The sequence below is a fragment of the Elaeis guineensis genome, chromosome 13 (assembly GCF_000442705.2).
Source record: "Elaeis guineensis isolate ETL-2024a chromosome 13, EG11, whole genome shotgun sequence".
Lineage (NCBI taxonomy): Eukaryota > Viridiplantae > Streptophyta > Magnoliopsida > Arecales > Arecaceae > Elaeis > Elaeis guineensis.
The window spans coordinates 78,075,257-78,100,011 of record NC_026005.2 but is presented as its reverse complement, the minus strand read 5'-3'; the positions used below and the strand labels follow the sequence as shown (position 1 = coordinate 78,100,011).

The following is a 24,755-nucleotide window of genomic DNA, read 5'->3' as shown; positions in this document are numbered from 1 at the left end:
TGAAGTATAAACATGAAAGCAAAGCTTTTCATATAAATCCATTCATAGCAATCGATGGTTCTACAAGCAACTACACTGCAAAGCATTTCTCAGCATGTAACGATTGCCATGCTAGGTTATCTAATTGCGAAGCATAAGTGGATAAGAGCATAACCAGCAACTCCTATCAAACGTATATGCATGTGCGAGAAGCACGTGAATATCAAATTTGCATTTAGGCATGGTTGCAGGTTGATCGAATGGATCGAGCATCAGATATGACCGAGCGATTGCACCTGAGGATGGGTATACTTAGATGCATTGAACAAATGAGACAAGAAGCCTGTGAATTTCAAAAATGTGATGGATGGGTGCAAAAAGTGAAACGGAGATTTACGTTCGCCATTCCATGACCTATGATCTGAATATAGTTTACATTTTATTAGAAGGTGAGAGAATATTCATGATCTTGCTGAGAAGCTAGATTGATGATCATTCTGGATTATAAAAAAAAAAAAAAATAGTAACAGAATGACAGAAAATATATTTTATCAGTCTCAGCAACTTCCAGAAATCGGTAAATAAATTTTCAATTCGGATTATCACAATCCCACATTAAATCCGAACATGCGTTAAATAGTTTTATTTTATCAATTATGGTAGCCCATCATAAGGTTGTAGCAACTCCAGTTAATCTACAAAATAGAAGGGTGTGCTGTTTTATTCCCACACTAGAGGAAAGTATCGAATCACTGAATGTACCAGATTATAATGATAAATTGCTGGACAAGATTCCATTTAAATGCTGTGGATTTGAACTAAAAATACATATGACATTGTGGTAGATGATGGTAAAACGCCAACTAAGGCAAGGAACAAGGATCTATCAAAATGAATTTGGCTCGGTGTCATGCCAGCTTGCCAGGCTCTTTTGTCCTTAACATGAGAGTATATCTTCTTACTCCTGAGGTGACAGGCTGTGGTAGATACAGCAAATGATATGCAAGAGGGAGCATGACAAGTGGGATAACAACTTTATGTTGTTTCTTTCTGCACTCGACATAAGCAAAGAAACCATTCTGATGCAGGACACAAGCTTGACAATACGCACTTGATATAAGTATTTAATAATGGAAAATGAAAAGAAGCAAATTCTAGACCCAATTTGTCATAAGAGTCGACAACTAGTCTAGGTGAGATATGTAGAATCCACATAGATAAGCATAACAAGTATCAGGATGTTACAAAGCCTAGTTTAGAGTACATTAATGGTTGGTTGCACCGTTTCATTGAGAAGCATGTGAACCGCTTACATCAAAAAATATATGTGCAATGGGAAAGAAAGAAAATGAAGGGACCTGCTAGGTGGCTAGGTGTTTGATCTGCAGGAGTAAGGAGCTTTAGACAAAAAGGAGTTGAATACCTAAAGAAAACTGAAATTGGTCAGACAATTTATGAAAGTTCACTGTAAAAGGAGAAGCAGAGTCATAAAGCCAACTTAAAACTAATGGGATTAAGGATGTTGGTTATTTTCTTGATGTTACGAATTCCTATGGACAGGCCCTGATAATAGAAAGTAATGTTTAATTGCGATATATCTGAGCAGGTTGCTTAACTGAGGATACACACATACACACAGAGTGAGAGAGAGAGAGAGAATCTGTGTATATAGATGGTTAAACCTTTATATCTGTTCTATTTGGATTGTTTTTGAGCTAAACTCTTTCGATTATTTTTGCTATAGTTTTCTCTTGTTATGGGCAGCTTTTTGCCCAAAATGTCTGAGTGCTGCTTCCTGCCTTGAGCAATTTCATTACAAACACACTATCATCGTACTTCTATTGTCTGAACAATACCAAATGACTCGAGGAAGAAGCTTGTTCATTTCTCCACATTGTTATGATTTAGTATTTTTCAGGTTTAGGATTCTTCAGTTCCAGACATGCATAAAGTCCTGCTTTGGACTACCTGAGCAGTACCTTGGGTTGGTGATGACAAAGATAATGTGTTGTCATCTGCTCAATATCTTTGGGGCAATAGAAAACTCTTATCATGCATACTCATAAAAAACTCTTTCTATAAGTATGCAAGGCATCTTATCATGCTATCCTAAAACAATAGTGGAATAATTAGTCAATAATTTAAATCTAAAACATAACGATCTAAATTTCTTCTTTAATATCTTAATAAATTAACAATGATTCATAGGTCTTACACCAAATTCAATAAGACTTTCAACCTAAATTAAAAGTATAGAGATTTGTTTCTGATCACTCTTCCATTCATATCTTATATTATCTTAATTCTTCAACATCTGTAAAAATAGTAAAATAAGAGGTAATGAGCTAGACAGCCCAGTAAGCAATGATCACTTTTTAACAGATTTCATCAGGCATTTAAGTAAATAATCATTTATAGAAAATAAGCATATAGAGTTCGTCGATTCGAAATCAATTTCCAATTATGCAATATAATTCATGTCAAATTTATTTCTTTTTCGAAAATTCAAGTTTCTTTCGAAATTTATTTTCTTTCGTTCTTAAATTCTTTTCGTCAACCATGAACTATTACCATATTTTTCCTGTGGCAGGATCATAATACCGCGTATCTGCTTGCGGTAAGCTGCGAATCATCTGGCAGCAAAGTCCTTCGGAACCGCTGGTCTCTCTGGCGGTTTGTCGCTGGTCTCTCTGGCGACATATCGCTGGTCTCGCTGGCGACATAAACCCGCAGGACAATCAATTGCCAACGTATATGCCCCCATTGGTGGAGTCTTTACATAGTCAGGTAGTCAATTCATCATGTTTCTTATATCATAATTCTTCATAAATCATATTTCATATTCTAATTTCGATAATAAAACATATAATCATGTAGTATCGAAATCAATCAATGTAATGCATCATGAAATCAATATGGAGATCATGCTTCATCATAATATTTCAAATAAGATATTTTCATAATAAAATATCATTCATCCAATTCATGCATTGTTTCACAAATCATGTCAGAAAAATACATTATAATTTATCGATAAATCTAGAAAAAATAAATATTACTTACCTCGAACGCATTCCAATAAACTCACATAATTCTATAATTTTTTTTTCAAAAATTTTGTTCGTAGATCATATCGCGATATCCCATGATCAAACATCTACAATCCTATACAGAATCAATTTCAATAATTAGAAAGAATACGAATACTATATTTCAACGGTTTAGATTGGGTCTGATCATCTAATTTCATCTAATCAAAATCTAATTAGAACCTAAACGATCCAAAGTTTGACTATCGGATCAAATCGAATTCGAAGTGATAGGACCGAGATTTCTTCATCGATTTCATAAAATCAAGTAGAGAGAGAAAATCAGAGGAGAGAGAATTCATGAGGTACAATTCGAATTGATCAGGTGACACAATCCAACATTATGATTGGTCCAATATCTCGAGTGGTGAAATCAACATGATCAAATCAAGTCATGGCTAGATCGAAATCATGGATGATCAAATCTAAAGATTCATGGTCTGATTAAGGTGGGTGCCAGTACGTTGTCTGATAATCATGGATCATGGTTCTTCATTAGAATCAGATTAAGACTATTAAAAAAAATTTCTTCATTCACTAACCTTTTTAGAGAGAGAATTACTCAAGAGAGAGAATATTTTAGAGAGATAAAATTTTAGAGAGAGAAAACTCATCTTGAATTATTTAGATAATATGATTCAATAAATCCGATCGATTAGATCAAATCATGCTAAGATTATCATGTGGATAATTTAATAAAATCAGGAAAAATAAAATCTAAAAATATCTGATTTGATCAAAGTGGATGTCGGTGTACCGTCCGACGATCACAGATCAAAAATCCATCATGAGGATCATTTAAATTCATCATCATTCTTTTCAGAATTCTAAAAATCTTAGGAGAGAGAAATAATCTAGAGAGAGGATTCTAGAGAGAGAAAATAGAGAGAGAAAGTTTAATTCTAGAGAGAGAAAATACTAATTCAAGCTGAAGAGAGAGAGGGAAGAGAGAGAAACTCTCTTTCTCATATTTTATTATTTATATCATTATTTATTAATTAATTTAATAATTTTTTTTTCTTTTCTTTTCTTTTCTCTCTCTTTTTTTTTCTTTTTCTTCTCAGAAGAGAGGAGAGAAAATCCTATTATTATTATTATATTATTTTTCTTCTTCTTTTTTCTTTTTTTCTCCTTTTTCTTTTTTTTCTTTTTTTTTCTTTTCCTTCTTTTTCTTTTCTTTTTCTTTTCTTTTTATTTCTTCTTCTTTTCTTTTCCCGTGGGTTCATTTGGGTCCAAACAGGGGATCTTTAATCTCCTCATTGGTTGGCCGGCCGGCGGCGCAGCCGGCGTGGGGCGGCCGTCGGCAGGAGGGGAGGCGATCCGGCGGCAAGAGGAGATCAAATCGATGGTCGGTGGTGACCACCGATGACGAAAAAATGGCAAAAAGGAAGGTTCTTCCGCAACAAAATCCGACGACTTCGGTCGCCGGCGAGCGTGCACATCGGCACGGGAAGGAAGGAGGAGAAGAGAGGAAGGGGAGGAAGCTTACCTCCGATGCCGGCGAGGCTTTTCCGGTAAGAAATTGGACGACACAGGGATGGTCTTCCGCGGTGGATTTTCCGACGATTGCCGTCGTTTTGCCCCGAGATTCTTTGGTAGGAAGAAGGGAGAAGGGTCTCCCCTTTAAATAGAACCGGAGGAGAGGAGTTTGACTCATCTCCGGTAAGGTTTCCGACTCCGATTAGGAGCCGGTCCGGAGAAGAAGACTCCCTGTGGGAGTCTTCATCATTTTTTTTTGGGCTTTGTTACATGGGCTGGGATTTGTTATCGGGCCGGACCATCACATTCTTCCCCTCTAAAAAAAATTTCATCCTCGAAATTTTTCTTACTTGAGTCTTCATAGTTTCTTACTTGAATCTCATCCTCAAAATATTTTAATATTCTAATTCTTGATATAAATTTATTCTTAAATCATTTTATAAGAAAAAGTCGGTACATCAAATATCTATCTGAAACGGAACCATTCATTTTCTTATTTATCAAGATCAACATCTCAAAGATTTTCAATGTTTCAAGATTTTGAAATTATGATCTCATTTCCTGTAAAAATTAATGTTCAATATCTCATGACTCAAATTAAAATTAAATCCATCTCTTGTAGGTAGAAGAAAATTAATGTCTCTATTCTTGCATAAGAACTTCATTCATCATCATTCAATTTTTTATTTTTTTTATTTATTTATTTTAAAATATTAACCACTCTTAATTTTAACTTATCATAAGATAGGAAAACATACTTCTATGAATCATATGATGACATCCCAATCAATCAAAATTCAAAAATATTTTCTCTTATTCATACTTTCAAAGGTTGAAGATTTATCATTTCAATCTCATTCCCGAACTTTTGATATTTTAATTCTCGATACAACTTCATCATTAAGTCATTTTATAAAGATCAATATCACCATTGTTGATTGAATCAATATCACTATTTCTAGTCATCAAAATTTTCTTACTCAAACCCTCAAACTCTTAAATATTCTAATTCTTGAAGCAAATTTTTTTCATTAAATCATTCCATAATAAAAATCAATAACTCAAAAATTGATCTAAATCAAAACTATATTTTTCTTATAATCAAAATCAATATCTCTATTCTAGGTAAGTATATCAATTTTCTTTATCTAAACATTAATAACCCTTAATTAATCGATTCATTATCAAATTAAATTATAAATAACTCCAATTCATCTTTTGTAGAATAATCGTCAATATCAATAGATAACCTCAATCTTTTTCATTTAGTCAGAGAAATAATAATAATCAAAAGAATTTAAACTTCAAATTTTATTATATCCTGGAGATAAATATTTGAGTATAATAATCTAAGATCAAAATTATTATTCAATAAAAATCTCAAATTCTTCCTAATAAATAGAGAATTATAAAATTTAATTCTAGGATAGAGAAAATTTATCTCTAAATATTCTAAATCTAAAATCAAAAATCAAGGGTCCACTCATCCTCAAATCAGGATGCTAAATATTTTTGTAGCATAGTAGGTGGAAGTACTACTTTTAAAAATCACATTAGGATATCTAAGATAATTAAAAATTTTAAAATATTATTCTTTCTAATATCAATAAATTTTTGTATCAAACCATATCATCTATCATAATTCTTTGACTCAAAGGGTCAACATTCCTGACTTACTCAAAATAATCCAGATTACCATACTTCCGTTACGCACTCTGATCTAACAATCAAAATTTCTTAGTTTCACCAAAAAAAATTTGATCAAATTATTTCTTTACCTTATCAATAGAAAAAAAATTTAAATTTTAAATTTCAATTGAAGCCAAAGATTAACTTCTGATTCTCATTCATACTTCTACTAGTATACAATAATCTTGATTAACCCTTGAGTCCAATATCATATTTAAACCATCATATAGATTTACTATAATCAATATGAATCAAATCTTAATTCTCATATCAATTCAATTCGATAATTTTCAAATCAAAAATTCTTATAAGTCAAATCAATGAAAAAAAAAATCCTTCGATGCTCCACCAAATTTGGACATAATCAGAATATATAAGAATTTCAAATCATTATTTTTTTTCTAAAATTTCTATCATCAGGATCTTCAATATCTATCAAATATCCTTTCATAACAATCATACAAACTTCAAAAAAATTAAATCTCCATTTAATAGTAGATTCAATTAGGAACCTCGTTAACAAAAGCAAAGGAACTCTATATCAATTCTTAAATCCAAAATTTCTAAATTATAAATTCACATGGATCCCTTAATCTGAAATAAATATAAATCAGATCTTTTATCTTAATCTAAATATATCAATTTTTTATTAACAACCTCAACAATAATATCAGAAAATCTCTTGATCAACTTAGATATGAAATTTTTAAATTAAAATTTAATACACATCATGTAGTCTTCAAGAGACATAATAAGATCTATTATCTAGATCTAAGGATGATGATTAAAGATTCCAGTATGATGAATATCCTTCAATCTCAAAATCAATTTCATCAATAAGAAATAGGCTTCTTTGCAATATCTTCAAATATGCATTCATTCCTAATATGCCACTTTATATATGATCCACATACCAAGTTCACTTTCGATAAATATTCCAATCAAGCATCATAAAAAAAAACTTTCTTAGTCCATTCTGGAACAATATTTTATTATCAAATCTTTATCTTGTCAATAATAGTCAACTTCTCAACTAGAAGTAATATCACAGTATTATTTTCACATCGAATTTGAACTTACGATTCACTTGAATAACCAATGATCAAATTAATAACCACAATGTACAATAAAATTTTATGTTAATCCTTTTGTGATTACTTTCGATCAAGATCTAACTAATCATATCATGATCTATAGATTATCCATCATATTTCAAACTCCATATGTCATAATCTCTTGTGATCCTTTTATACATAATCTCAATGTTTAATCAAAATTTATAAATATTTCTCTCACTACAATCATGAAAGATCTACACTATAATATCCCTAGTGTCTATCCACTTATACCCATTCTATATCTGATTCTACGTTTCATAATTCATCCACTTATGCTCTGATACGATTATAATTGTCACGCCCCCGATCCGAGATTGTGAATCGAGGGTCATGGCAACCGCCGCATACTCATAAAAAACTCTTTCCATAAGCATGCAAGGCATCTTATCATGCTATCCTAAAGTAACAGCGGAATAATTAGTCAATAATTTAAATCTAAAATATAACGATCTAAATTTCTTCTTTAATATCTTAATAAATTCAACAATGATTCATAGGTCTTACACCAAATTCAATAAGACTTTCAACCTAAATTAAAAGTATAGAGATTCTGCTTCTGATCACTCTTCTATTCATATCTTGTATTATCTTAATTCTTCAACATCTGTAAAAATAGTAAAATAGGAGGTAATGAGCTAGACAGCCCAGTAAGCAATGATCACTTTTCAACAAATTTCATCAGGCATTTAAGTAAATAATTATTTATAAAAAATAAGCATATAGAGTTAATCGATTCGAAATCAATTTCTAATTATGCAATATAATTCATGTCAAATTTATTTTTTTTTCAAAAATTTAAGTTTCTTTCGAGATTTCATTTTCTTTCGTTCTTAAATTCTTTTCGTCAACCATGAGCTATGACCATATTTTTCCTGTGGCAGGGTCATAATACCGCGTATCTGCTTGCGGTAAGCTGCGAATCATCTGGCAGCAAAGTCTTTCGAAACCGCTAGTCTCTCTGACGGTTTGTCGCTGGTCTCTCTGGCGACATATCGCTGGTCTCGCTGGCGACATAAATCCTTAGGACAATCAATTATCAACGTATATGCCCCCATTGACGGAGTCCTTTACATAGTCAGGTTGTCAATTCATCATATTTCTTATATCATAATTCTTCATAAATCATATTTCATATTCTAATTTCGATAATAAAATATATAATCATGTAGTATCGAAATTAATCAATGTAATGCATCATGAAATCAATATGGAGATCATGCTTCATCATAACATTTCAAATAAGATATTTTCATAACAAAATACCATTCATCCAATTCATGCATTGTTTCACAAATCATGTCAGAAAAATACATTATAATTTATCGATAAATCTAGAAAAAGTGAAACATTACTTACCTCGAACGCATTCCAATAAACCCACATAATTCTATAAATTTTTCTTTCCAAAAATTCTGTTCGTAGATCATATCGCGATATCCCATGATCAAACATCCACAATCCTATACAGAATCAATTTCAATAATTAGAAAGAATACGAATACCATATTTCAACGGTTTAGATTGGGTCTGATCATCTAATTTCATCTAATAAAAAATTAATTAGGACCTAAACGATCCAAAGTTTGACTATCAGATCAAATCAGATTCGAAGTGATAGGACCGAGGTTTCTTCATCGATTTCATAAAATCAAGTAGAGAGAGAAAATTAGAGGAGAGAGAATTCATGAGGTACAATTCAAATTGATTAGGTGACACAATCCAACATTATGATTGGTCCAATATCTCGAGTGGTGAAATCAACATGATCAAATCAAGTCATGGCTAGATCGGAATCATGGATGATCAAATCTAAAGATTTATGGTCTGATTAAGGTGGGTGCCAATACGCTGTCTGACAATCATGGATCATGGTTCTTCATTAGAATCAGATTAAGACTATTAAAAAAAATTTCTTCATTCACTAACCTTTTTAGAGAGAGAATCACTCAAGGAGAGAATATTTTAGAGAGAGAAAATTCTAGAGAGAATAAATTTTAGAAAGAGAAAACTCATCTTGAATTCTTTAGACAATATGATTCAACAAATCCGATCGATTAGATCAAATCATGCTAAGATTATTATGTAGATAATTTAATAAAATCAGGAGAAATAAAATCTAAAAATATCTGATCTGATCAAAGTGGATGTCGGTGTACCGTCCGATGATCACAGATCAAAAATCCATCACGAGGATCATTTAAATTCATCATCATTTTTTTCAGAATTCTAAAAATCTTAGGAGAGAGAAATAATCTAGAGAGAGGATTCTAGAGAGAGAAAGTAAAGAGAGAAAGTCCAATTCTAGAGAGAGAAAATACTAATTCAAGCTGAAGAGAGAGAGAAAAGAGAGAGAAACTCTCTTTCTCATATTTTATTATTTATATCATTATTTATTAATTAATTTAATAATTTTTTTTCTTTTCTTTTCTCTCTCTTTTTTTTTCTTTTTCTTCACAGAATAGAGGAGAGAAAATCTTATTATTATTATTATATTATTATATTATTTTTCTTTTTCTTTTTTTCCTTTTTGTTTTTCCTTTTTCTTTTCTTTTTCTTTTTCTTTTCTTTTCCTTCTTTTTCTTTTCTTTTTCTTTCTTCTTCTTTTCTTTTCCCCTGGGTTCATTTGGGCCGAAACAGGGGATCTTTAATCCCCTCATGGGTTGGCCGGCCGGCGGCGCAGCCGGCGTGGGGCGGCCGTCGGTAGGAGGGGAGGCGATCCGGCGGCAAGAGGAGATCAAACCGGTGGTCGGCGGTGACCACCGGCGATGAAAAAATGGCAAAAAGGAAGGTTCTTCCGCAACAAAATCCGGCGACTCCGATCGCCGGCGAGCGTGCATATCGGCATGGGAAGGAAGGGGGAGAAGAGAGGAAGGGGAGGAAGCTTACCTCCGACGCCGGCGAGGCTTTTTCGGCGAGAAATTGGACGGCACAGGGACGGTCTTCCGCGGTGGATTTTCCGGCGATTGCCGCCGTTTTGCCCCGAAATTCTTTGATAGGAAGAAGGGAGAAGGGTCTCCCCTTTAAATAGAACCGGAGGAGAGGAGTTTGACTCTTCTCCGGTGAGGTTTCCGACTCCGATTAGGAGCCGGTCGGGAGAAGAAGACTCCCTGCGGGAGTCTTCATCATTTTTTTTTTTTTTTTTTTTGGGCTTTGTTACATGGGCTGGGATTTGTTATCGGGCCGGGCCATCACATGGAGCCTCAGCCTAATGCAGAAATTGTAGCCTCTGATGCTTCCATCCCGAAGCCAACCACAAATGTCAGCTTCTTTTTATGGGCAATGAGATAAAGAGTCAACCTGTGATGACATCCTGAGCGGTGAAACTTTTTCCCCTCCAACGTATCTATCAAGCCATATTCTCTCTTAAAAGTTTCACCACTAAAGGATATCATAACAGGTTGACTCTATCCTCGTTGCCTTTAAAATAAAGCTTGATGGACATATTCTCTGAAACTTTATATGGGTCATGCTGAAGCTGCCTAAACTTACAGTCTCAGTCGGGCAACCATCCAAACTTGGGCTTGCAGACGGATCTTTGGAATATGATGATCATGTTGTGGAGCTGATAGCTCTATAGGCGCATAATCTCTTATAGTTAAATGAAATTTGCTTGACCGGCAGAATGCAGATGAATTTGCAGTGATGTGGGCTTGTTAACACGAGCTGGCTGGTTGACACCCGAAGCTACCAATCATGTTCCACCACTGAGTCAGCTGCATCAAATCTAGGCTGTTTGTTAGGATAGCAAGAGTAGAGAACTAGAGATGATTCCATCAAAGGATGTTCACCAGTTAATTTGTTTGGAAGACTAGAGGAAAGAATTGGCCATATAATTCTGACACTTAATTTGGAAAATCATTAGTGTATTTTGCTTTCATGGTTGGGCAGTTCCTTAAAGATTGGCAATAACTACCCAAATCCTCAGAATACCTCTGTGGTCTGATGGGGAACTTGTTCAAGGCCTTACATCGATCAACAGGGAAACAAACTGCCTTCACATGGTATTTCACCCAGAAGTTGAATGGCAAGAAGAGTGTTAGATTGCTGTTGTACTTTTTGGTTCATTGTTTTAAGAATTGATATCTTACTCAGTCATGTAAAGTGCAAGTTGATTCAGTTAGAAGGTAGGACAGGATAATGTGACTTGGTGATTTTCCCTAACAATTGTATGATCCAAAGATCTTATGTTGAAAGATAATATCATAAATGTAATTCTTGCATTGCAGATATTTTTTTGTCAGTTTGTGCTTCTGATTTATGAGAAAAATAGAGAATGTCAATCTATGGTTTCTTTCTACCTCATCACGTGATATCAACCTATCTCAACTTTTAAGCAGCAGAATTTGATTATTCCAAATCAAAGTTCGCCTTCTCGATACTGGATCTTATACTAATAAAATTTCACTATAGTATCGATATGTGGTATGGTATGGTACGATAATGTCGGTATGGGATGGTACGGTATTATCGGTATAATATCGGTATTATATGGTATATCCTATACTGCTCAGTATAGAGTGGTACGGCGATCCATATTCCAAACGTTATAAAACTAAATATTCAGACACTTTTACAAGAAGATTAAGCAGAGTCTTGTCACTTTTTTTTTTTTTTTTATAAATTTAGGAGCAAAGCCTAATCACTTTCTTTCAGTAATCAAAGCAGAAAAGTAGAAAACTATTTATCTGCGTGACTATATTACAAAACTTGTCTGTCATCTATTAAGGCAATTGTATGTTGAGTTATGATAGTCAATTGTGTTATCTTTCATTCTATAAGAGAATTGGAGGCTTATACCTGATATACAGCAATATAACCCAGAATTGCTAATCAAGATAAACATTTTTGGCCAGATATTGTTCATATACTAGTTATAAATGAGCTAACATGGTGTGCACAGGCAGCGATATAAGGTCACCAAAGGTCCTCCTCTCTTTCCCCTCCCAAACAGCTACAAACAACCATTCCCAATCCGTCCCCCCGTTTTCTTTTCCTTTGCCATCCTGTTTTTTCTTTTTCTTTGTTCTTGAGGATTTGTATCATTTCATCTTCGTAAACAAATGATGGTCAAACTGTCACAGTCTTCACAAAATAAAAATAAATGAATAAATAGGACAGAGGGGAAAAAAAAAGAGCTAGCTAGCCCTGTGAACTTCATAATAAATAATGATGCAAATAGAAGTATGAAAAATAAGCTAGATTATGTGTTATAAATCAGTTTGCATTTTACAGGTAGTCATCGCATACTGTGACTAATTGACAGGGTCATACTCATATAACTCTAGAACTATACAAAAGACTTCTGTATAAGCGTGACAAAAACCTTGTGACTTCTTTAACAAAAAAAAAAAAAACAAAACTTGTGACTTTATACAATGCCATTGTTACACCTTTTAGCTGGCAATGCAATGTCATGTGATAAATAAGAAATCTAGTTAATAACTCTCTTCACATCTTCTACAATGGTGAATGTTAGGGAAACCCAAATGTTGGCACCGATGCTCATAAAGTATCATCTATCGCATCTTCTATATTTACACACCTATGCCTTTTTTTCAAAATGAGTTCTGCTGAAAGCGAGATGATGTCGTCAGTGAGCTCTTGCTCTTTGCTAATATTTAGTCTTGTTTTGTCATTAAAATAGTTATCCTTTGGTGAAGTCCTGGCCAACTCCCCTCTCTCTCAAGTGTTTCCACTTCCTTCATCATGTTCACATGACTCCATCGCCTTTTGCTGTCAGCATGGCACCCAGCTTCTATTCTACGATAATGTTGAAGACCGTCTTTAATGAATCTCTTAACACTTTGATTCTACTCAAATCTTTTGAGTTACTGTTTTTACTTCACTCTCGTAGACAGCGAGACGATGATGATGACTTGCAGATTAAGAAGTCTTTATAATTTTATTCTGCAACTTTTGTTTTGGAGGGTACTAAGCTGTTGGTTTTTGTCGGAGTCTCCTATCTAAATTTCTACTGTGCTTTGGATGGCTGATTTTTTTCCTTCGTCAATATTTATATATTTTGTACAAGCTAGTCGAATCTGAGTATCCTACAGATTGTCTACTCCTGTAATTATTATTCTCTTCTACATAATTTTTCATTCATTTTAATAATTTTGGTGACTAATGTTGCTAACGCACATTAGTCTCCTTCTTACTCAAAAAAAAAAAAAAAAAAATCTGAAACTTAAAAAGTATTTTTTTATGTCGATCATGCTTGCCTCGTCTGCAAGTACACAAAAATACCCTTCTGTGCATCCTAACCTCATTATTCAACTGCTTGCAACGAATGCCTCATTCAGGTCGAAGCAAAACTTTGGATGGTCAAGATATAGGAGACGGCATGAAATTGCCAATCTTTGTACAAGTCTCATCTATCTCCATGTTTTTTTTTATTGAAATTGGAGGCTGCGTGAAAACAGACACCTGAACTTTATTAGAAAGGACTAATTTCATAGATGCAATCAAAAAATTATCGCTTGTATCAGGGGATTTCCAAGGCTCAAAAGGAAACACCGAACATGAGTGAAACGGAGAGATGCATGAAGCATGCGAGTTGGGGCAGACGCTGGAAGAGAGGGCAGCCTTTTCATCTTGGTGATGGTTGCAGCTTCTAAAGTACCAACAGATAGCATCATCATACATTTCAAAGAAGACTAGGATAAATTCAGCTATATTGAGATCTAAAATTGGTGGTTTCTTTATTCGTTTCAAGAGCGGGATGTGGTTATTGTAGTGAAGAAATGTTTTCTGAGTATTTGGGGTCACACCACAATCGTATCCTAGTTCTCTCTTGCCATCCAGAATTTAATGGTGGTTGCTTTCTCTATTTGACAAAAGAGGGCAGAAATCATAACCCATGAGATCATGTTGGTTTGACCTAAATAAATCTGCAGAAAGAAATGGTTTTCTTGTTCACAATAAATACCAGAACCTCATCCTGGAATCTTCATTTTGGTTTTCGGATTACTTTTGATGACATATGATCTTGTTTCCACCGCATCAAATTCATGCATAAATTTCTTTAATGATCTAAACATTCACAGCACGCTGAATTGACAGTTCAGCAGGTGGCAATTCATTCCATGTTGTGGGAGAAGATCGGTTGGAACTAGGAATGCCTTCGCATGACGATCATCGATCTAAATCTTTTATTTCCTTGCAAATCTGTCAAATAATAAAGTTCTGAATTTTTAGTGCACGACTCACTTTAGTCATTGATTATAAATGCAGAAAGAAATCGATTTTATCTTCAAACATCTGATTGCAACAAGTTGGAGCCGGGATTCGATCAGGTAAAAGGACAAAATTAAATATGATCATGTGAAAAAAATGAACTGGGAATTTTGATGTATGATATGTCGACAAGCCTTTCCATATCCAAGCCGAACACAAATTCTGGCATCCTGATTATTATGAATCCTATTTTTCAGAGCTGCTCTCATAAAGAGAAGATTATACAAGCAAAGTCTGGACCTGGCAAATTTCTGGATAAAACATCGCTCTTGTCACGTCGCATTGTCCTCATCATGTAGCCCAACCATACACTTGTCGGATATCTGTTCCCTGCACATGTCCATCTGACGAATGGTCAATGTCAGCTTCAGACAAGTTATCGTGTTGGGCCGGATGGTCAAGAAAAGCTCGGATTTGCTGTTTCTGACGCCCGAAAGCATGTGATTTCATCGAGCTAACACGCCGCCCTCTTGGACAGGGATTACGTAGTAGATATTTATGATCATTTTTTCATCTGAAAAAAAAAAAAAAAAAAAAAGAAAATAAACCTTTTGCAATGGCCCTTGGTCCTTGTAGTGAGAAAATCGTGTCGTGCCACGGATGTGAAGAGCCCAGATACCCTGGAGCAAGAATGTTTACTTCAAAAAAAAAAAAAAAAGAAAAAAGAAATACAGGACACATTATTCTCTGCATGGTCACCTCATTTAGATTAATTAATAGCAGAAGATCACTAAGCAAATGCGGTGTCCGCCATGCAAGTCGTGATGATTTAAGCAAGGAAATAATTCTTTAATAACTTCAGGGCTCATTGGATCTGCAATTAATTCAGAGACAGATGTATCCATTCAATTTTCGACAAGTGCATGCCCATCTAATGGTTCGTCGGGCCGAATCGCCCACTCTTTTGTGAGTTTGAATGTGGTGAACGAAAGAGGATGGGACGAATCAGGAGGTTGCATGAGACCCATACGAACACACTTGTCCCATAAGAAACCAGGCATCCTTAATCATGATTGGAGGTCAACATCCCGACGCCTAGCCTAACCTGGATAACCGGAGAAAAGAAAAGGAGAGGAAAGGGGGGGTACTTTTATTCAGTCAGGGCACCGCCAAATGGCAAATTTGTCAAAGAAAAGGTCCCAAAGTCAGAGGGGATGCGGCTTCCGCACTGTTGTGTCTATATAAATAAATAATGGGTGGGTTCTCCCTCCCTTTATTTCCTTCAAATCTCAATTAGTTGAGTTCTGTTTCGCCTTCTCCAAGCATCGGAGGGTCGTGGGCGTGGGGTGGTGTCTATATAAATAAATACGCACAAATGAGGGATTCTCGTCATGGCATGGCATTTGAAGGATAGGAAGCAGAGAGCAAAGAAGCATGGGCAACTGCAGTGGTCTTCAAGGCAGAAGGTATGTCTTCCTCTTCTATTTCCATCTCTTCATCGAACATCACCAATCTTCTTTGCTGTAAAGATTATGCTGCAATCTCCTTCTCTTCTTTCTCTTAAACTATGGCAAATTAGTATACCGCGGTAGAAGACAGATATCCGATGAAACTAGTGAAATATATTGGTGGAAAGAGGGTTCGATATATGGTGGTAATTAGCGGTCTGCAAACACCTCCCCAAGTCAGGCCTCCCTTTAATATAGGTTTAGACATCTAATTGTGCTATTAAATTTACCGTAACAAGCATGATGAATTGATGATGAGGAAGATGACGATTAATTGTTTGGGCTATCCTTTTCTGTTCATCACATCTTGTGGCATTATCTTCGTACATCACATCAACGCGAAGTCCTTGCTCCTGATGATGATCATGACATGATAACTACAGGAAAAGATCGAAAATGCGGAAGGATCAGAAACTAGATTCCACCAGCACTGATATCTCGACTCATGAGGGGATAAAGACGGTGGGGATCCACAAGGTTTGCGAGTTCTCAACTGGTTCGGTTCTGTGTTTGTGCGTGGTGACTTGGAACATGAATGGGAAGGTAAGCATGCACGACATCAAGATTAACAAGAACGGGTCGTTATTCATTCAACACTCGTATTAAAAAAAAAAAAAAAAATTAAAAAAAAATTGCATGGGAATGCAGGCTTCGTCTGAGGATTTAGCAGAGCTGGTTAGCGGGGACCGGAGGTTCGATCTCTTGGCAGTTGGATTGCAGGAAGTTCCAAGACGTGACGTTGCGAGGCTATTGCAGGCTGCTCTTGATGAAACCCACAGGTACAAAATTAACACACGACAGATTCTCCTGTGCGTCCCTGCCGTTGATCATTAGCGATATATCTGGAGATGGTAAGGCTGCAACGGAGTGATCATTAGCAACTAATGTTATATATATATATATATATATATATATATATTTGAACTATTTAAAGTAAACTAATTAGGAAAGCTTTTATTATTAGATCGACCGCTGGTCATTCTCACAGTGGCATGCGGAATCCGGCAATGCTTGACAGGTTGATGTAGCCGGAGACCCGATAAATCAAAAGAGTACTGCTTCTTATTTATTAGAGTTTTATTTTTCTTCTAATGTGTTCCCAGGGAAGGCAAGGTTACCCAAACGTGGGGTTGGTTCTGCCGGCCAGCAACATAAAAAATTTCTTCTTAATTAAATTAGAGTTCAGGACCCCAGAAAGTGCGACCTCGATAGGACCCAGACTGTCTAAGATGACTTGGGTTGTGTTCGAATCCAAATGGTAATCCACGGGTTAAGGATCTGATTTTAATTTTGGCACGGATCTGGGTCTAGAATTTTCTCATGGAGCTGTCGAGGGTGGAATCGTTGCGAAGGATTAGTAGATAGACAACGTACGTAAAGATTAGCAGCACATCCTTACCACCTACCCTGCCGCAATTAGTGACCGGTCAACTTGGAACCAGAGCTCCAAGTTTGGCCGTGTCAACAAATTAGGATATGGGCTCATCGATCTATTTGGATCCAAATTTTTAGGCATTCCGTGCACAGCCAGACGGCATTGTTTACCGGCTCCTCTCCACCATCGAACCCTTGTTTCCATTCCCACCCTGCATATTAGGCTTAGCATCAGTAAATCAGTGCTTTGGTTGGGAGCGCAGGTGGCTCTGTCAGCATGGCTTATGAACTACACCCTACTAAGATAACTACTAACTGGGACTCGGACATATAAATAAATACAATTGGCAATTTGGCCTAGTATTTCGATCCAAGCCACTTGGTAAGTAATAAGTTAACTATCTCATCCAATAAGCATGTCAGCCTTTTCTAGAGTTCTGCTCCATAGACAATTTCATCTGTTTTGGATATATATATATAGAATCTGTTATCGCATTGTTATTGCTGTAATTACCCATGTAAGTTTCTGTTTTAGCAAAATTACTCGTACAAGCAATTGTTCAGTTCCATTGTTAACAGCGAAATTTTCGTTTCTTTCCAGTCTCTTGGGAGAAGCCACCATGCAATCTCTACAGCTATTTGTCTTCGGCCCGAAGAACTCAGAGCCCTCTGCAAAAGGTGAGACGAGGTTAATTAAGCGTTCGCAAATAAGCAATCTAACAAAATCCTTCCCTTCTTTTTGGCATGCATGAAACCTTTGTCCATTTCAACCATGCAGAGATGAGGATAGATCAGCATGCAGTTAGAGGCTGTGGTGGCTTGATAGGTCGGAAGAAGGGGGCAGTTGGCATATACATTAACTTCAATGGGATTCGCATGATCTTCATTTCTTGCCATCTTTCGGGTGAGTTGGTACCCAGCACACACTCTTGACAAGCTCGATTAAGGACAATACCACACATATAAGCGGCCACGAAACTAAATTTTTAGATTATATGCATGCAGTGCTAGCGCTGAATTCAGCAATAATTAGCTTAGATAACTTACCTAGTCGAGATACCAATGTTCATGCAGCGCATGCACGAAATGTGGAGGAGAGGAATTCACAATGCAGGCACATCTCGCACTCGCTCTTCTCAAAGGACTGGAATCCATATGCGAGGCCTTCACATTTAACTGTGTGGCTGGGAGATCTCAACTATAGAATACAAGGTTTAAGTACACTGCCAGTGAGAAGCCTGATACGCAAAAACCTTCTCAGTGTAAGCAAATCACCTTTTTCCCCATGTCTTTTTCCTTTCCTTTTTTGGTAGATACGTGAAGTCAGATGCACCATCATTTAAATTACATAAACAAATATTAATCATCTATATAGCCAGTTAGATAGATATCCTTAATATTTATTGCAAGATTATCTATCGATTAGTATGAAATCTCAACTAATAATAAGCAATCACACACATAAATAAAGTATAGCAATTTACGTGATTCGGCTTTCGACCTATATTCAGGAGCAAAAATTGAAAGAGATTCCACTGAACCAAAAGATGGAGTACCAAAAGAGAAAGCAATAACCTCTATAACGTGCGGCAGCTTAAAAAATAAAAGACATGATGACAATATATAACCATCAAATCTCAAAATAACGGGAAAAAACTAAAGCATCCAAATGGACCAACTAAAGATTAAAAAGAATCTGATCCGGGCACAGCTCCCGCACCTGTATAAGAGGTCATTGGTGGGCCCTGGATTTGGACCTGGGAATCCAAAACGTTTGCTACCACGATAGTCGACCTTATAAAAAATCTACTCGAGTCACCATGTTAAAATAGTCAGGTCGGGTGATAAAGTAGATCACACCAAAATTCAAGCCGTACTTGACATGATGGGACAAGAAACCAATGGCTTTGAGGATGTATAAACCAAGATCTAGTTCATGTTTTGGGAGAAACGCCACTATGTTCATGAACCAAGGCATCACCTTCTTGAATGATGGTCTATTGCAATCAGAAATATATATACTTCAATCTCATGAACAGATGACTGTAGCGTTTTTCACATAAACCATATGTTTCAGAATACAGGCAGAGCAATCTTTTACATGAAAAGAAAATTCTAACTAGGACGACAACTATGGCAACCTTTTTTTCTTTTTTTTTTTTTTTGATGAAAAAGGGGGGATGATCCACCCGGCAATTTATTATAAAATAAATTTAGTATTTACAAGTCATGAGCTCGTTTTTGGTCCCAACATTGATGGTGAGGGCTTGCCAGCATTTGGCAAAATCATTGGCCTAAAAAGTGGGTATACCTACTAATGTTGCATGGATACAAAGGCAAAGGAGTTCACATTCCAAGGGACCAAAACCCACATGGAGAATGTGGTCACATCGAAGTTCCCAAGTAAGGAATGTGCCTACCGTAAAGACCAAAAAAGAACTAAATGAGGTTGTAGCCTCCAGCAAGTTGTTTATCTTTTTCTTCAAATTTCTAGAGTTGGTGAAAGTCATTAATCTTCTAAGGCCTTCTAGCATAATCAAAATTGCAGCCTGACTCTTCTTTGTGTTAGTTGACGTCCAGTTTTGGACTGCTCCTTGACATGAACAGAGAGACTAGACTGAAGATTTTTTGAGAACTAAACAAAGGACTGAATAATTAACCGATGAGATAAATTATTCAAACTATCTACAGAAAGTCTGTGCCTTTGGTTACCATTTAAAGTGCAGCGTTATGAGCGAGACAATTAACATCATTCACTAGTTGGTGCATGGTAAACTACTTTAATATCTTTGTACTACCAAGTTAGGAACAAATAGTGCAAACAACAACAACAACTTTTGAATGTAAATGACGAGTATATATGTGTATTCTCCATAACTACCGCAGCTGCTTACTAGCAAAGATCAGCTTCTACAAGAGGCGGAAAAAGGACAAGTGTTCGATGGGTACTGTGAGGGGACCTTATCATTCAAACCTACATACAAATATGATGTGGGGAGTAGCACCTATGACACAAGCTATAAGGTAATTGCCTTTAACTAGTTTCTGATGCTCCTCTAGTTGTATTGAAAAAAATATTTCTATATCATCCTTTAGTCGAACACTAACATGTCTCCTACACGTCTACTCAGATCCGAGTACCTTCATGGACAGACAGAATCTTGTTCAAGGTGGATGGTTATTCTGGAATTGATGCAGTATTGCACTCCTATGAATCTATGGATCAGATTAAAAGCTCTGACCATAAACCAGTGAAAGCTCATCTTTGTCTAAAATTCAACAATGTATGAATATTTAAAAAAGCCTTGCAAAAAAAAAAAAAAAGGGTCATGAGCCTGGACAGAACCAGGAATTCAAACCAATTCATGCAGTATGGAAGAGTGGACGATCACACTCCTCAGCCTGAGGTGAATCACTCACTGATTCTTTTTCTGTATATAATTTATTGTCACTAATGGAATTTAGGGGAAAAAGGTGGTTTCAGTGATGTATTTGAAATTGTTGATTGATGTTTGCTTTTCGATACTATCTTGCTCGCATGTAAATAATTCGAAGGCACATATTCTCGCGCTAACTTATTACCCTCCACTTCATCTCTCGACTTACTTAGCCTATTTTTTACCTCAAAACCTAACCTAAAGAATATATGCGCCCTGTGCCATATCCAAGGACTTGTTTGGTTGACGGAAGTGGAGGGGGGAAGAAACAATTTTTGAGAAGTGAAGAGGAGACCTCTTATTTGGTTTGGAGTTTTAAGAAGAGAGAGAATAAAAAAAAAAAAGCTCTTCTTGACTTCCCACAATTCATGAAAAATGAAAATCCATGGGAAAGGATAAAACTTCTATGATCGGACCGACTATGAAAAAAATTATAGTTGACTCGTCATCACCTGCCACATCTCCAAAACACATGGCGCACGCTTACATGCACGCATTAAAATATTAAAAAAATAGGAATGGATAAATCCTAGGGTTATGTGATGTTTATCAAAACTGTTTAAATATCCTTAGGATTTATCCACTCTTATTTTTTTAGTATTTTAATGTACGTGCGTAAGCGCATTGTTGCGGCCAATCCCCTCGTCGCCTGGTCGTCGGGAACGAGCGTCTGCAAAAGAAAGTCCGCACTGACCGGAGGCGGCTCCGGCGGGGACCCTTCGACGGTCAAGTCAGAGAGGAGACTAGGCAACAGCGAAAAGGAAAGAGGGAGAGCTTGAGAGTTTTCGAAGGGGCCTCTTTAGCACTGTTGCCTTCTCCGATTTATAGTAGGAGGTGGTATGGCCCCACCGTCGGTGATGTAGACAACTGGAGAGTTGTCAAATCACCGGAGGTTGTCACGTCGTTGACAAAGCTGACAGGTCCTAGGAATTAATTTGCGTCCTTGGCAGGACAGCGCCCCAGACTTTCTAGCAGGACAATGCCCCCTGGCGTTCGTACGATATTTGCTTGATAGGACTGCAGCCCATGCCGCTCATTCGGTGTCAAGAAGGACCTGTAGAGGTGGGACGTCAGGCATCCAAATCGATGGTGAGTCGGTGGTGTCCCATCCGATAGGAAGTCGGTCACAGAGGATCGGATCTCAGGTGATCAGAGGCGACGTTGGCCCGTTAGGCCGATCCGCTCCGATCGGACACGATCGGTAGTCACTGTCAGTGTTGCCCACCGTCGGTCGGGCAAAGTCGGTCGGACGAAGTTGGTCGGGTGAAGTCGGTCAGGCCATTCTCATGGATGATCGGGATCGAGACTCGTAGTCGAGTCGGCGTCGAGGACGGGTCGGCGCTGGTGAGTCGGCAATAGGGTCGGTCGGTATATCCCAACAGTTGCCCCCTACTCCTAAGCCTGATGTCACGCTGGCTCGCGTCTCCACGCGGGTGGGGCGTTGGGCGAAAGGAGTGGATTCTTCATTGCATCCTGGCTTGATTTTGCTGATCTCACCGGCGGACGATCCGAACAAATCAATGTCAGGTGTCCCGTCATTCGATGATGCGATATCAGACGATCGGATGTCGGACGATCCGGTGTCAGACGATCAGATGTCGGACGATCTGGTGTCAGACGATCGGGTGTCCGGTGCCTTCTGGGGAATGCAAACCGCCATCTGGCACCGACTTTGGGAGCGCGGGCCGCTATTAGGCATCCCATCGGGGATGCGAATCGCCGCAGGTGATTTAATTCTGGGGCGCGACCCTTCTGCCATGCGTCAGGAGGTCGTTGGGCCGACGTCCTTCGCATTAATGAAGGCGACATGGCCCGATCAGGGATGGGTGCGCCGAACCGTCGGGCCGGAAGAGGGCCCGGATGCCGCCACGTGTCGCCCATCCGAGAGGTCTCGGTCGGCGCGGCCACATCCCGACCGTCAGACAACCCTATATATATGGGGCCACTTGTACTCAAAGCTTCATTTCTGACGGTCTTGCTGCGGAGACTCTGCCCAAACGGTCTCTCCGTCGTCGCCGGCAGCTGCCCCCACCCCCATTCTTGCAATGGTTCATCCGGGGTTCGTGCCCTCTTCTGCTTTGCTCTTGCTTTCTTTGAAACCTTTTCTTTTCCTTCTCCTTCTTCTTCTCTGGTCTTTCCTTCTTCTTGGTTCCGGTGTCATGGCCAGAACCTCTCCTCAGGAGGCTCGGTCGGAAAATCCGATCGATGACCTTCGGTCGACTCTGAAAGTTGAGGTTTCCTCACTTTCGGGCCGAATGTCGATCGGCTTTGGAATCAGTATCGCATCCTGAAGCAGTTCCGACTTTCCGCCCCGGGGCCGGGGGTCGGGTTAACAACCCGCCCGCGGGCCAGGTGGCTTTGTACGTCGAGGACCTCCGGGCTGGTCTTCGGCTTCCGATTCTGGAGTTCGTTCGAAATCTGCTAGATTATTACGGACTTTGTCTGGCGCAACTGACGTCGAACTCAGTTCGGCTAATAATCAGCTTCGTCCTGTTGTGTCAGCTCCTGCCGACCAACCCTCGGATCTTTCTCTTCTGGGTATTTTTTATCCTCCGACCCCACCCTAAGGCTCGAGGGTGGTGGCTCTTCAACCTCCGGAAGGATCTTTCCTTCATCACTGGCCTTCCATCGTCCATTCATGGGTGAAAGAACCAGTTTTTCTTTGTTTCCTCTTCTTCTCCCTGGGGCTTCCCTTCTCACTGGGGCGTGCCTCGAACTGAGGCAAACGAGAATAGCCGAGTGGAGGCGGACGACCGGGAGGACTTCCACCGACTCAAGGATATGTCGGTCCCGAAGCAGAGGGAGCTTGTTACCGAACAAGTCCTCTATGATGCTGGCCTGAGCTTGGTCCCCCGTCTAGGTACCGCCCGATCCATCAATTATTTTTCCCTTTCACATTTGCCCCGAACATACACTGATTCTCTTGACGTAATCGCAGGGACGCTGCCGAGGATGAGGCCGACCGATGCCGAAATCAGACAGTATGTGGCGAGGAAGAGGCTGGCGTCCGGGGCCGGACCATCACGACCGTCGAAGAAACCCTCAACAGCGACGCCGACCGTCGCCGCATCAGCGGCCGATCAGTCAGAGCCGGTGATTGCACTTTCGACTCCGACAGTGCAACCGGAGGAGCAACCGACGGAGGAAGCGACTGAAGGAACGTCGGTGGCTTCGCCGATGGGAGAGGCATCGGACGTCGTTCGGGAACCCGAACGTCATCCGTCGGTGCCTGCTGCTGCAACGGGGGGTGCTCAGTCAAGCTCAAGCATCCCCTCCTTACCCAACCTACGGGCCTGGGCGGCCGATCGAGGGAAAGCCCCGATGGCCCCCGCTGACGACCCAAGATCGGGGAGTCGCACCGTGTCACCCGACGCTCAGGCCCCCGAAGGAGCGTCAGCTCTGGCCGACCACAACCTGGCCAGGAGGTTATGCCAGGGAATCCTCCTCCCAGCCGATGTGGAGGTCCTGAAGGCTCGACAGGTGACCGAGATGCTGTCTTCGTTCTACCCGACCATGGTCGGGGTAAGTTCCGCTTCATCCCTTTCCTTCTTACTGTTTTCATTATTTCACCTTCCTGACGGTTAGTCCGCATTTGCAGCTGATTTATACTATGTCCGAACTTGAGGCCGGGTACCGGAGGTTCGGGGACATCCGTGCGGCCTGGAAGGATAGGGCGACGGCCGCCGAAGCCGACAAGGCGGTGCTGGTCGAACATCTAAAGCAGTCGACCGACCGGGAGGTGAGGCTGGAAGACAAGATCTCTCATCTCGGGTCCGAACTTAAGTCGGCCCGAAAGGAAGCCAAACGCAAGGGTCGGACTGCGCACCGTCTACGGCGCGAACGAGACGACGTCACCGTCGAGCTCGAGGCTGAACGCGAGCAGCTCCGGGTTAGCTTGGAGAATCT

At 38.7% G+C, this 24,755-nt stretch overlaps 1 protein-coding gene across 1 annotated transcript; it reads left to right on the top strand.

The window, feature by feature from the left end:
• Positions 1–15,807: 15,807 nt before the first annotated feature.
• LOC105055828 (type IV inositol polyphosphate 5-phosphatase 11) lies at positions 15,808–20,960 on the top strand. Its single transcript, XM_010937819.4, has 8 exons — positions 15,808–15,996; positions 16,422–16,581; positions 16,687–16,817; positions 18,014–18,090; positions 18,191–18,316; positions 18,487–18,674; positions 20,299–20,436; positions 20,544–20,960. Exons 1-8 carry the CDS (start codon positions 15,965–15,967, stop codon positions 20,700–20,702), a joined length of 1,011 nt encoding a protein of 336 aa, XP_010936121.2. The 5' UTR covers positions 15,808–15,964; the 3' UTR covers positions 20,703–20,960.
• Positions 20,961–24,755: the final 3,795 nt, after the last annotated feature.